Genomic DNA, 15,000 nt, shown 5'->3' on the forward strand with positions numbered 1-15,000 from the left:
AAGATTGCCACTCAACTGCAGCTGCCCATATCCACTGTGAGAGGAATAATTAAGAAGTTCAAAACAACTGGAACAGTGGTAAACAAGCCTGGACGAGGACCCATGTTTATTTTGCCACCACGTACATTGAGGAGGATGGTAAGAGAAATCAAAATATCTCCAAAGATCACTGTTACAGAATTACAACAAATGGTAGCATCCTGGGGTCACAAAGTCTCCAAATCAACCATCAGGCGCTGTCTACACGCCAACAAGCTGTTTGGGAGGCATGCACGGAGACAACCTTTCCTCACTCACAATCATAAACGCAAGCGTCTGGAGTTCGCCAAGCGGTATTGGGGCTTCAACTGGGACCGTGTGCTTTGGTCAGATGAGACCAAGATTGAGCTTTTTGGCAACAAACACTCTAAGTGGGTCTGGCGTACCACGAAAGATGCGCATGCTGAAAAGCACCTCATACCCACTATGAAGTATGGGGGTGGGTCAGTGATGCTGTGGGGCTGTTTCGCTTCCAAAGGCCCTGGGAACCTTGTTAGGGTGCATGGCATCATGAATGCTTTGAAATACCAGGACATTTAAAATCAAAATCTGTTGCCCTCTGCCCGAAAGCTGAAGCTGGGTCGTCACTGGGTCTTTCAGCAAGACAATGACCCTAAACATATGGCCAAATCTACACAGAAATGGTTCACCAGACACAAAATCAAGCTCCTCCCATGGCCATCTCAGTCCCCTGACCTCAACCCCATTGAGAACCTGTGGGGTGAGCTGAAGAGGAGAGTACAGAGGAGAGGACCCAGGTCTCTGGATGATTTAGAGAGATTCTGCAAAGAGGAATGGCTGAAGATCCCTCTTTCTGTCTTTTCCCATCTTGTGAAACATTATAGGAGAAGATTAGGTGCTGTTTTGTTGGCAAAAGGGGGTTGTACAAAATATTAACACCAGGGGTGCTAATAATTGTGACACACATTATTTGATGTCAAATAATTATTTCTTTATGTGGGATCTTTTCCCCACTGAATAAATGCACTTGTATTGAAGGTTGGATTTTTCTCTTTTTTTCCATTAAGGTCCCATATTATTTAGAAAAAAAATAAAATAATTGGAAGCTAAAAAACACATCTTAACCAGGGGTGCCAATAATTATGGAGGGCACTGTATGTATGTGTGTGTCCATCCATTTGAATTTCTGTGTGTGTGTGTGTTTGTGTGTGTGTGCGTATGTGTGTGTGTGTGTGTGTGTGTGTGTGTGTGTGTGTGTATCCATTCAAGTCTGTGTGTGTGTGTGTGTGTGTGTGTGTGTGTGTGTGTGTGTGTGTGTGTGTGTGTGTGTGTGTGTGTGTGTGTGTGCGTGCATCAGAGAGGTCATTGAGAAGAAGCCAGAGAAGTTCAAGATCGAGTGTCTGAGCGACATCAAGCACCTCTTCTACCCCAACAAAGAACCCTTCTACGCCGCCTTTGGAAACAGAGCCACGGTATGAACCACACTACATGCTAATGGACTCTATAGTTGGGCATTCGTCTAGCCTAATAAACCAGCCTAAATGTGAGACCCGAGTAATTTAGTCTGGCCCCGATGAACGATACCTCGGACGATTGCTGATGAGAACAACCTGTTGTTTTTTTAAACCGTGCCGGCGCTCTGACCAATCGGCGATCTTTGCCGTTGATGTGCTTTCCCAACGGTGTTGCAAGCTTCGTCGTCACTCCCTCAAAACCCTGCCCGCTTTGATTCAAAACAAATCTCTGCGTTGTAATTGGTTTTGCCAGACTCAGGGCACAGTGTTCAAAACGTTCTCAGATCCGAGGCCAGACCCACTCGCAGCTGAAAAATTTCGGCGCCCAGCAGGTGGCGCTGGTTTACCAGGCTACGTTCGTCTACTATGCAGCCGACCTGGGATCCATTCCCGGTCCTTCACCGTCTCTCTCTCCCAACTCACTTCCTGTCTGTCCTCCACTGTCCTGTCTGATAATAAACTATAAAGGCTTGAAAAGCCCCCCAAAAATACTTTAAAAACCCTACCGTTCATGCTGCTTAAATTCAGCACAATAAAAGAACACTGTTTCACAGACCTTTGTGTGTGTGTGTGTGTGTATGTGTGTGTGCGCGCGCGCATGTGTGTGCGCTTATGTGTGTGTGTGTGTGTGTTCACAACTGTATGTGTGTGTGTGAGGGAGGAAAGAAAAAGTAGTGTTTTGATTTGTCAATCCATTTGAATTTCTGTGTGTGTGTGCGTGTGTGCGGGTGTGTGCGGGTGTGTGTGCGTGTGTGTGTGTGTGTGTGTGTGTGTGCGTGCGTGTGTGTGTGTGTGTTCACAACTGTATGTGTGTGTGTGAGGGAGGAAAGAAAAAGTAGTGTTTTGATTTGTCAATCCATTTGAATTTCTGTGTGTGTGTGTGTGTGTGCGTGTGTGCGGGTGTGTGCGGGTGTGTGTGCGTGTGTGTGTGTTCAGGACGTGTACTCCTATAAGGAGGTGGGGGTGCCCCTGAACAGGATCTTCACTGTGAACCCCAAGGGAGAGCTCATCCAGGAGCACGCCAAGACCAACATCTCATCGTGAGTACACACACACACACACACGCACACACACACACACGCACACACACACACACGCACACACACACACGCACACGCACACGCACACGCACACACACACACTCTGAGGCTGCTCGATATTAGGAAATATCGATATCACAATATTTTCATTCAATATTGACAGGGCTCTAAATTAACTTTTTCCACCACCAGCCAATTTGGCTAGTGGACATTTTTTCTTACCAGCCAAACAGAAGTTCAACTAGCCATTTTTTTTTTTTATCTCGCCAAAATAAACTATGCTTTAGGCTAATTATTTTTTTAAATTATGGCCATTTTGTTCAACTATGTCTACAACACAGATAGGCCTACACTATAGGCCTGCATACTATGCCTATGTAATAAGCATATTATAGGCTATTTTTCATTATTTTTTAACTTCTGCATTATTTTTTACTTTCATTACTTAGGCCTGATCAATTTCATTAGTTTTTATTCAATTCCTCTGAAAACAGTGAATCACATCTCAAGCCACTCACATAACAGACCTTAACATACAGTAACCAAACACAGCCAAACACTACAAAACCTCACATACGCACACCCTAAGGAAGGAGCAGAGATGAGAGGAAAAGGAGAGGAGAGAGGAGGAGCTCTTCTCTACCATGCGCAACAAAATGACAAGAAGCCTATGTTTAACTAAAAGTAAATAATATCACGGGAATCTTCGCTTCATTTGTTACTTCCATAGCTTCGTCGTTAGTTGCTTTTTTGTTATTCTTTTTCTTTCCGATGGCGTGGGCTTTCCAACTTAGTTGCGCGCGCAAGGACTCGGAACATTTCAGAAGACAACTGACAGCTACGCTCACACTACTCTGACAGTCAGCTCTCCTCCTTTGCCCTTGTCGCAATTTCGTTCCACAACCACTTTTTTAACGTCACTACTATTACTGTTACAATTACTACTGGCATTCACCAATACAGAGAACCTTGCTCTAACCCCCGCCACATTCTCATCACTCGCACAAAACATACAGAACAGAAGTAGCTCTATGCATAATCTGCGTTAGTCCTGTTATTGAAACGGTCAGGCCCTCGCAGCTTCAAAAAGGCAGCCTGTTACAGCAAGGTTCATGCTAGTAGCAGTAGCAGTACTAGTGACGTTAAAAAGGTTGTAGCGAAAGCGACGGGAGCATAGGAGGAGAGCTGCCTGTCAGAATAGTGTGAGCGTAGCTGACAGAAGGCTGGTCATCTGAAATGTTTTCAATCCTGGCGCGCGCAACGGCATGGAGTTGCCGCTCGCTGCACTGGAAAGCCCACGGTGGGAGGCTACGTCGTGACGCAAGTGTCCATGGGTAATGTAGGAAATCTCGCCGTCTAACGTTTGTCATAGCAGCGGTTTACCGTTCATACTTTACCGTACTCGGGCGCCACTAGCCAAATAGGCGTGTAGGTATTTTTTTCTACCTGCCAAAATTATTTTTCACCCGTGTTTGGCGGGTTGGCGTGTGTTAATTTAGAGCCCTGCATATTGAATCACGATATTTGCAAACAATATATATATTATTTTTTTTAAAGAAACCATTCCGTGAGGCACACATATCAATATATTACATTCTTGGTTGGATGGGCATTCATGCTGTTTAGTCTCGGCTACTTACTTCATTTGTCTACCAACGGCAGTAGAACCATCAAGAATTTTTGAGCGTGCACGTCCCTGTACAGGTCCCTGTTCGTACAGTACCAAACAATTCAGTTCTTTCCTCCATTCAGTAGCGTGAGAGTAGTCACAGGGAAACACACAACATGGTGCTCTGAGTGAGTGTAGGTTGGCTGCAAGTCAGCTGGAGGTGGTGGACCGTGTGTGTGTGTGTGTGTGTGTGTGTGTGTGTGTGTGTGCATACATGCATGTCTAGTATAGTCTCTAAGCTGTCCACCTGTGTGTGTGTGTGTGTGTGTGTGTGTGTGTGTGTGTGTGTGTGTGTGTGTGTGTGTGTGTGTGTGTGCAGGTACGGTCGTCTGTGCGAGGTGGTGGACCATGTGTTCCCCCTGCTGATCCGAGGCCACGGGGCCGACTTCCCCTGCTCAGACACATACAGCACCTTCACCTACTGGAGGGACCAGCTGCCAGAGGTGGAGGCAGAGCACAGGGGAGAGCAGCGGGAAGAGCAGCAGAGCTGAACACACACACACACACACACACACACACACACACACACACACACACACACACACACACACACACACACACACACACCTACTGGAGAGACCAGCTGCCGGAGGTGGAGGCAGAGGAGAGGACAGATCAGCGGGAAGCAGCATAGCTGCATAGCTGAACACACACACACAAAGCAGCATAGCTGAACACACACACACAAACACACACACACACACACACACACACACACACACACACACACACACACACACACACACACCTACTGGAGAGACCAGCTTCCAGGGGAGAGGGAAGAGCAGCGGGAAGAGCAGCAGCAGCAGAGCTGAACACTGAACACACACGCGCACACACACACACACACACACACACACACACAGACACAGCTGCCGGAGGTGGAGGCAGAGGAGAGGGCAGAGCAGCAGCAGGAGCAGCAGCAGCAGCGTAGCTGAACACTGAACACACACACACACACACACACACACACACACACACACACACACACACACACACACACACACAGCTGCCGGAGGTGGTGGTAGATGAGAGGGAACAGCACATACACCTCCACTGCACGCACGCACACACACACAAACACACACACACACACACACACACACACACACACACACACACACACACACACACACACACAGGAATGTGCACACACACACACAGCTATGTATATATTATACAGTAAAGGGTATAGATACAGTTCTGTACTGCAATACCATACGAGTACCTCTACGCACAAGTATTGGGCACCTTCTAACTCAAGCATACTAAGCCTTGACCGTTCTACATGTCTTCATGATTATTTTGTATTTATTTGTTTATAACGTATTTTATACAATTCAGTCCTTGAACTAACAGAAAAAGAGATTAATAACCACAATGCAAAACTTTATTTTGTGCCAATATTGTAATTCCAGCCGAATAGACACAGCATATAACGGAAATAACTTTCAAATTGGATTTTTTTTTGCTCCGAGTGTTTCTTATGATTCAGAATAGCCATCAGAATACCACTGGCCAAGATATAGCTGAGCATCTAAGATGAAAACATATCAAACAGTTTGTAGTGTGCATGTACGCAAGTGGTTCATTTGAGACGTAACAGAAATGATATTTGTTGGTGAAACTGCTGAGGAAAAGAGCAGTGGTGTAGTCTACGTAGGACGCGGGTATACGGAGTATACCCACTTCTAAATTTCAGGGATTTCAGTATACCCACTTAAAATTGATTGATCCATTGTTTTCAATGGCACAAATATATACAGTATACCCACTTCAAAAAATGCTCAAATATACAGTATACCCACCATAAAAAACAAGACTACACCACTGGAAAAGAGCAAGCCTTTCTCAGGTCTCCTGCTGCCCATATTCAGCCATCTAAGATCTACTGTATGACCATGAGATATTGCAGTGTAACACACGGATAATGCAAAACAGTGATGTCATGTATGTCAGTGTTTCCTAACCAGGGGTACGTGTACCACTAGGGGTACATGAGCACACTGCAGGGGGTACTTGGAAAAATGTTATTATTATAACAAATGTGTGGAACAGTCACATCAGGACAGAGAAAGCGATATAGAACATGAATTAGGGGGTACTCATGGCACAACTAAGAGGCTTAGGGGGTACGCGAGACAGAAAAGGTTGGGAAACACTGATGTATGTCTCTAATAGCATGGCTCTGTAGAACATGTCAAGTTGGCATCGGTCCTTCAGGAAGACCCAACACCAGCCCGTCCAAAATAACATTTTAAACACAAAGGTATGAAGAGCTCGTTTCCAAAACGCTTTATCCACCATTTTTGACTTTTTGCATTTTAATATTGGAATTGACTGTTAAGAAGTCCTATCATATATGTGTGAATTCTTGCCATTCAAATGTTTTGGGGAATATACTTTTTAAACCTCTATAAAATGCATTTTGCAATGCAATTCAATTAAATGCCCAATACAAAAATGTCAATTTCCCAACATTCTATAAAATGGATATATCTCATTTTGGGAAAAGAGCTCTTCGTATCAGCCCTTTCAAAATATCACCTCAAACAGAAAGATTTAATATGAGTCGTCGTATCACATTTTAAAAAAAGCAGACTCAACTCTTTGCAAGTCCGTCCAAATACATCACCATGAAACACAAAGCTCAATCAGGACAAATACCCTCTGACAGATGCACTTCCTGATCATTTTTTTTTATAAAGATGTATGTATCGAAAGCCCATTTGCCTTTTATATCTTTTTACACTTATGTAGTAGCATTCCCGCTAATAGCTCGACTTTCACTTCCCCCCTGTAGTTGTAATCTGCTGGGCACAGTTTTTCAAGGCACATATATGTATGAGGTTACTGAGATTGCGACTGATGACATAACCTTAAATGTGCAACGATTGTGTGGTGTGTACATTTTTTTCCGTTATTCATTCACAAAGTTAATGCGTTTTAATGACTGGTGGCTAAGCGTTAACTAGTGACAATGCACAGGGAAAGTTAGATTCGATTGCGCAACGTGTGCCACAGTGGCAAGTTTCATATGCAGTATATGGAACAGACTTTGTTGCTTTTGCAAAGTTATTCCTAATGGTAAATGTTTTTTCAAAGATATGCATAGGATTCTGATGTGTTAACGAGTGAAGTGGTCATTTTAAAGGGTTTAAAAAATAATGCTAAAAGAAAATATCAAGATTACACAATATTTTTTTAATGACATATTTCAAGATGTCCAGCATGATTATTGTACGTTGCTGTGAAGGCACCACAGAATGGGGTATCAAGAGCAACTTGGCGCCCAACTGTGTGCAGTAAATATAATGATAAACAGGCCTTCGTTTCCAAAAACAAAGTAGTACTTAACTATGAGCTGCCCTTTATGCAATATATTACATCACTAGGTTCATGCACACAATCATTTTATAGGCCTACATACAATATTGTGTCAATATTGTGAGGTACAATTATACCATATTTCGAGGTGAAATGGTGTATGTATAAACTTGGTGATGATGTGAAAGCTATTTCTGATAAATTGCGTAAGGGGCACCTCATGCTTTAAACGTAAGTGCTACTTAGGCTTACTGTAAGTACTACTTAAAGAGTTTTTGGGAAACGCAACCCAGGGCAACTTTTTGACCAATGTGATTGGCTGCGACATTTCTGTTGGAATAGTTAGAAATGTTTTCTGCTGCTGATTCAACTTCTCCCGATCAAAGTATTATCATGATTAACAGTCCAAGCAACATCTTATAGTATTGTTGCCCAGAAGCATTGCTCAAAAAGCTGCCATGTGTATCATCATAACCTTAAGAGATTTGGGATGTGTACATGTAGGCCTATTACCAGTTGAGTCCAGTGTACAGTATGTGTAAATACAAAAAAAAAACTATATGTGTTTATGTCACACTGAGCAGAAAGTGTGTGGGCGTGTTGTATAGTGTGGCGTGTGTGTGTGTGTGTGTGTGTCTTACTGTGACTGCAACTGAGGCTGAAATAAATACACACACACGCGCGCGCGCGCACAGATCATATCCAATAGCTGATGGTTGGACTGATTACTAGAGGAAACCCTGATGTAGTTGAAGCCTCTTACCTCTACATAATGTGAAACAGAGGATGTCAAGAAGTGAAATATGGTCGAGACGTGTTTGTCAATTAGAAACGTTGCCAAGAGACGAGAGTCGTTGTCGCGATGCTTGTGTGTATACTCAAGAGGTGAGATTATAGTGTGAGAGTATAGTGATTTTTGGGTGTACGTACGCAACATAGAAATGCAACTTTCTAACTTTTACTCAGAGGGACGAGTTGGACATGAGCAGGGGAACTTGTTTGTTATTTGTTATTTGAATTTTATTTTTATTATTAATATTGTTATTTTGCTGACCACTATACGTATACCATACCACTGTGAGTCCTAGACTGCAGATTGCTGGCGTTCTGTATCCAGCGGGGGGGTTGAGCTCTTGATCACAGTGTGTGTGTGTATGTTTGTGTCCCTGTAAAGTACGCAGATGGGCCAAGGCCACTTTGATGGAACTTCAGAGTCCATTTGTCTAAACAGGGTTAAGTAAGTTTCAGTAAGTTTAAGTAAGAGTCTGTATTGACAAGCATGGCTGTGTTATCAACTCATTTATTTTATTTTATTTTATTTATATGTGTCTGTACATTGTCCAGTAACTACTTTAAAGTGTGTCTCGTGTCAGTGGTATTGGTATTCTTTCTGTGAAAGATCTTGTTGCCTTATAGTTTTCGGCTGACATTTTGTCACTGTCCGTCATTCAAATGTATAGAAGTTCAAATCAAATTTTAAAAGAATCTGTATATTGTATTGTCCTTTCAATAAATGCAAAACAAATGCACTGCAACAAAGTTGTCTGCTGTTGTCATATGTTTTTTTAGATATATATTTACATTTAAATGTCAAAAAGATGTTATTTAAGAGTCTAATGATAATCCAAATTGTGTTTTATTTGCTTATTGGGACTTGACATCCTCATTTATTATGATTCAGTTACGTCTCTTGATGGCATTTGTCACATACACACAAGAAAATCATAATTATTATCATTAATAGCAACAACAATAATAACAATAATAGAGTTTTGTCGTTATTTCGAACAATGATTTAAAAGTAGATGCAGAAGAATAATACTTTTACTTTGTTTCAAGCTCCATGTTACATTCTTACAATACTTCTGCAGGGTAGCTGCACCGTCCTCATTTCCCCTTGGCTCTCAGGTACTCAGCTGCAAGAGAGAAAACACAGGTGTGGGAGTTGTGAAATTGAATGAATATTAAGGTGATGTTATATACACATATCTAAATTCCAAAACGTGAAAACATATAACCGATTTGTGCTGTACAATACTTTAATGTAATTTTATTTATTTTCATATTTCACCCCCTGTAGACTGTTTCGACTTCAGACAATGTATGTGATGGTTTTCTACAATTAAAAAAAAAAAGTTAAAGTTAAAGTTAAGGTGATGTTCAAACTCGCTGAGGTACAAAGTACAAACCTAATTTCTCCACCGCTTCCACACTAACACTGGGGTGCATGTGGTCGTTGTATGTGGCCACGATGATGTACAATGATGTCTTCACCAGTAGCAAGCCATGCCCTTCCTAAATACAACAAGCCCCGCTTTAACATCAGTTTACTCATTAAAAGGTGCACTGTGTAATATTTTTAATTTTTTAATTCATTTCCAGAATCCATGCTGCCCATTCGCAAATGTTACCTTTTTAAGAAATACTTTTTACCTTTTTTTTCTTTTTTTTTTGTTAAACCCTTTTTGTTACCTTTTTCAAATACCTTTTTTAACAAGGACCACCACCATCAAATTCTAAGTGTTCAATATGGCTGAGAAAATCGCACCTTTCTTATATGAAAAAGGGGATCTTCTCCATCGTCCGCCTTTTTGAATTTCCAGAAATAGACATTTTAGCTGCAAAACGTACTGTGCTTTGGTCATACTAGTAAATATTGGTTTATTATCCAGAAAATATTCACGAAAATAACAAATTTGACAGTAGCCAGCACAGTTCCAATGAGCTGCATATACCTACCTGCAATACCTACTATGGCCACCCTGCGCCACCATCTTACACGGTGCACCTTTAAAGAAAAAGGGTTAGTTGGAAAGATTTTGTTGCACGATGGCAAAAACGACTTACACATTTGGAGTAGATAGAGTTCTTGTCGGCCCGGACACAACTGTACAATCTCTCCAGAAAATAGAACCCGTGTTCTCTCGTAAACATCAAATGTTTGAAAGCGTCTGCAAACATTTGTGCATTTTGTGCAGAAATCTGAAATAGAAAAGGCATCGACAGTGCATTATTATACCTTCGACATGCCCGTTGATTGTTAGAATACTTTGGTAGCCTACTTACATTAAATCTCGTTGTGACTGCAGAGATTGATGCAGTTTTTGTCACCAGCACAGCTGCATGCTCCACGTGCCTTGTGTCAATCAAGCAGTCATTGAGGAGATTTTGAAACTGATTCATGGTAGAGCCGTATTAGGCCTACTGTCCATGCCACGGACAGAGCAGAGGGCAGCTGGTTTAGAACCCTCGAATATTTACATAAGCGCCGAGCTGTGTCCATAGCAACGATCAACAAATCGGAGGTTTTGTTACAAAGGTTCTAGAGTCCCCTGTTCTAGAATGGTTGGTTACAATTGTTTCAAGTCTGGAAATAGAACGTCGGGCATTGTCTCTGTGTTTGCGATCGGGGATAAGATTGACAGTTGCGATTCTCTTGATGTGCGAGCCGCACCCCGATGTCAAACGCGGGCACAGAATCGGGACGGTGGTCGGGTAGTTTGAGTCAGGCACTACAAGTGGCTTTATTTGGTTGAGATAGACACAGTCCATGAGACAGACATAAAGACATAGACTATCCGCTTTTCCAACTTCCTTTCTTTTTTTACTTCTCTAATTTTCTGCCAGGAAAAGCCAAAAGTTATGTCATGTTTGAGTTGGAGGACACTTGCGTCCCCATCTCTCATTGAGCCCTTTATTACGATGCAAAATCTAGACCATTGGCTGTAGCAATGATTGGCATAAGAGTGCATAGGGAGGAGGTGGGGCTAAATGCCCCTTTGCCATACTGGACAAAAAAATGAACTTTAAATATGTTCTTTTTTTTGAAGGTCTTTTCTTTTCTTTTTTTGGTCACAATGAACTGTCGTCCATGTTGACATAATCTACAAATGCTTCACGAAAGCATGTGATATTAATGTCCCAATATACAATACAAGATATAGCACTTTCTATGAAGCCCATATCTATAGCGCATTATGAGCGCATTTATAACAACTTATAATGTGCATCATAATTAATCATAGTGCATTATGCCAGTTATAATGTATTAAATAATGTATAATAAACCCCTTCACTCACTACCTGTAGGCTAGTCTATAACCATTCACAAGCACTCAAAACACCCTAAGATTTATAATGCATTATAAGCTAGATTTAGAGTTTAGAGTTGTTCATGACTGTTGATATGCTCCATCATGAAGCGTTATGAGTGTAGTCATGCACTATGATTATGATGCGCATTATAAGTAAGGGTTAACGTTCGGCGAGAAGGTCGCTACCGTGGAATAGCAGCACGACAGAGAGAATCTTTAGACCCCGACGCGGATGAGGGGTCTTGTTCTCTCTGAAGTGCTGCTATTCCACAAAGCGACCGACTCGCCGAAAGTTAACCCGCTTATTATATGGATATACTTAAATGACTCACACATGGCGGGGACATTTCTTTAGGCCTATTTAATGTTAAGATTGTTGCTGCGCAAAACAAAACAGTGCCGTTGTGGAACACCGCTAGGCAACAGCTAGGTAGCCAGGACAACAGGTGTTGTCTATCACAGCAGCTGATTAGAGTCTTGTTGAAAAGTCGCTTTAGCAGTGAAAAGTCTTGTTGCCATTGACAGCGGTCTGTTATAGACCAACCCGTCCGTTATCGAAAAATAACAGACGTGCGAACGTTGGGGAGCCCCGTTGAAATGAATGGAGCATTCGGCCGATGACGTCACAACCATATAATAAGTTGTTATAAATGTGCTCATAATGCGCTACAGATATGGGCTTCATAGAAAGTGTTACCCAATATAATATTAAATAGCCTCTATAGCCGGAAATTCCACATGCCCACTCCAAGATGAGATTGCTTGAGTGCTCTTAATGCATCCCTAACAAGTCAACAAAAAATTAACAGTACAGAACACTCGAAACGTTTTACATCACTGTAAGAGTTAATGCTAGTTAAAAATGGGAAAGCACGTAGGCCTACATTTCTTAGATTTAAAGGAAAACACAAATGGCAAGTGTTATGCAAAATAGTGTTTTATTATGTCTGTCATGTTTTTATTGTAAAAATAAAAAAACACATCAAAATATAAAAATGCTTTACATGTGCGCAATCATTTGAAAATGTTAGCATAGTTATACTGTTTATTTGCATTGCAGGATTTTTTTTTATTCTTAAAGACCCAGAAAGTTGCAAATGCAAATTTGCTTTACTTTGAAGTGTCTTTGAATAATCTACCAGCAGATGGCAGCCTGTTCCTGGTTATTTCAAACTTTACACATAGTCATTATGTGATCTCAGTCAGTATGCAGGTAAATACAGGGAAATCCACCATGGCATAACATATCATTAGGCTACATTTTTGTTTTGCATAGCCTCGTGGTAAAAACAAACATTGTAATATTAACATGCTACAACACAGCCTTTACATACTGTATATTATTGACATGTTACAAATGGATCAATGCATATACCACCATACACATATTTTTGAGTGTTAGCATTGAGCTTCATGAGTAAAGAAGGACCTTCTTGTGGACAATATGAACACAAAACAATTTAAGGGGATGAAATATCAAACTATACCAATTATAAAGTTTGATTACGGTATAATACTCTACAATTCAATGGTTATTGTTTTCCCATTTAATCTTTGGGGTTATAATCCAGTGATTTTGGTGCACATATAAAAAAAAACTTCAATATTCTCAGTCTAAAATACAATGACCCATTATCTTCATCTACTACCTGAGCTCCCATATTCTACACTCATAATCTCACTCTCATCCACCAAACACAGTAGCATCATAGTAACAGTGACTTGTCTACTTTCAGTGTGCGTTCACATGAAGGATCATAAATATATTTCATTTCACCACAGATTCTCCTGATCAACAATAGGAAACAAAACTTTCTCTACACTTACAATATTTTTTACAGTCATTTCACACGATAAATATATTATATGCAGTTACTTGGCCAGTTGAACATACATGGTGAGTGAAACAAGTTTTACAGTCATGAAAACTCTATTTGTCTATACAGAAGATGCAAAGTAAGGGCTAACATTTCTCCATACATCCCTCTTCTTTATAATTACTTAATTTAATATCATTATATTTGGCACTCTGTATCACTTTTACGATCAAAGATTTAAAAAATTACATAAAATGTGCCCCATCATTTTGGCAGTAGCCTATACAATAAAACATATTTACAGAAAGTGGAGAGATCCCTTTTACATATGCACAGGAATGCAGCGCACCTCACCTCACCTCACCGAGTGCACTGCGGACAAGACATTAGATTAGCGCCTGTAGTCCTGTAGAAGGAGGGAACCAAGAGTGCATTCCAATATGCGACCTTGCATCCTCCACTTGTGCTTGTGGCCTCGTACCAGGAAATAATATGTCATGATGACATCACTGACAAGAGCATTATATTTCAATATCTCGCAAAAGCTCAATTGTAAAGTCATTGTGTCATTTGCAAACTGGATGGTGAATGAAAATCAGTCCCCAAAAAATTGTTGTGGCAAGGCTGACAGCTGTGAAACTTTATTCTTTTCTCCATGGAGGAGGGGCCAGGAGGCGGAGCGAGGCCACAAGCACAAGTGGAGGACGGGAGTGTGCATATTGGAAGTCTCACACCCAGCGCTTCAATATATGACACCCAAGGTGTAGCGTTGCTCAAGCCTATCAAGCCAAGCAATACCACCAAAGGTTCCCCCTTTGAGTCACATCATAACACATAGAGCCAGGATGCCTAGACCTAAACCTTTCCCTAAACGTAACCGTCATCCGTTATGCTGCATAATGCAACGCAAATGGGGTACGTTTGCCTGTTGTGTCATGATGCGATACAAAGGCGGAACCAGTCCATCCTCCCTCTAGCTGCTCCTTCCTCTTCCTTCACTTCTTCCCCCTTCTCTTTTTTTTTCTGTAGCCTCCTGCCGCCTCAGCAATGAGCCTGAACCTGTCAAGGCCCTCTCCTCTTACTCCTCTACTCCTCCTAACCTTCCCCTCCTCCTCCTCCTCCTCCTCCAGCCTAGGCGATGGGTCCGAACCTGTCGAGGCCCTGGTTGCAGTGGGCACAGCTGGAGCTAGACATTTCTTTTCCCCCCCCCCTTCCTTTCTCCACACACCCCTACACCCTCCAGCATCCTCCTCACCCTTCCCTCCTCCTCTCCTCACCACCTCCTCCTCTTTTTCCTCTGGCCTCCTCCTGCCTAAAGAAGGACTCCTCACCTGTTCCTCACCCTTCCCTCCTGCTCTCCTCTCCTCCTCCTCCTCTTTTTCATCCCCTTCCTCCTCCCGCCTAGGCAATGATTCCCCTGTCGAGTCCCTGATAGTAGCTTCGGCCAGCCCTCTCCTCCTCTACAACCTCCCAACTTCCCCCTCCTCACCCTCTGCTTATCCTCCTCCTCCTCCTTTTCCTCCTCCTCACCCTCTCCTT

The 15,000-nt window shown here is 42.0% G+C and overlaps 2 protein-coding genes across 2 annotated transcripts in view; one reads left to right on the forward strand and one right to left on the reverse strand.

Annotated features, from left to right (window-relative positions):
* Window positions 1-5,231, forward strand: part of lpin1a (lipin 1a) — a 72,916-nt gene extending 67,685 nt beyond the window's left edge. Inside the window, exons 21-23 of the mRNA XM_063184115.1 lie at window positions 1,358-1,472; window positions 2,451-2,554; window positions 4,543-5,231. Coding sequence (XP_063040185.1) covers window positions 1,358-1,472; window positions 2,451-2,554; window positions 4,543-4,714 — 391 coding nt within the window. The 3' untranslated portion in view covers window positions 4,715-5,231. The remainder of the gene's footprint in view (window positions 1-1,357; window positions 1,473-2,450; window positions 2,555-4,542) is intronic.
* A 4,125-nt stretch (window positions 5,232-9,356) lies between these two features.
* Window positions 9,357-10,808, reverse strand: pfn4 (profilin family member 4). The gene is made up of 4 exons (XM_063224057.1): window positions 10,617-10,808; window positions 10,398-10,532; window positions 9,740-9,845; window positions 9,357-9,466 (listed from the first exon to the last, which is right to left on the reverse strand). Exons 1-4 carry the CDS (start codon window positions 10,731-10,733, stop codon window positions 9,438-9,440), a joined length of 387 nt encoding a protein of 128 aa, XP_063080127.1. The 5' UTR covers window positions 10,734-10,808; the 3' UTR covers window positions 9,357-9,437.
* Window positions 10,809-15,000: the final 4,192 nt, after the last annotated feature.

The sequence above is a fragment of the Engraulis encrasicolus genome, chromosome 19 (genome assembly GCF_034702125.1).
Source record: "Engraulis encrasicolus isolate BLACKSEA-1 chromosome 19, IST_EnEncr_1.0, whole genome shotgun sequence".
Classification (NCBI taxonomy): Eukaryota; Metazoa; Chordata; class Actinopteri; order Clupeiformes; family Engraulidae; genus Engraulis; species Engraulis encrasicolus.

Coding starts and splice junctions, on each gene's coding strand:
- pfn4 (XM_063224057.1), bottom strand. CDS start 10,733: ATGAATCAGTTTCAAAATCTCCTCAATGACTGCTTGATTGACACAAGG. Junction 9,846..10,397: donor ACTCTATCTACTCCAAATGT/GTAAGTCGTTTT, acceptor TGTTGTATTTAG/GAAGGGCATGGCTTGCTACT. Junction 9,467..9,739: donor GGAAGCGGTGGAGAAATTAG/GTTTGTACTTTG, acceptor TCTCTCTTGCAG/CTGAGTACCTGAGAGCCAAG.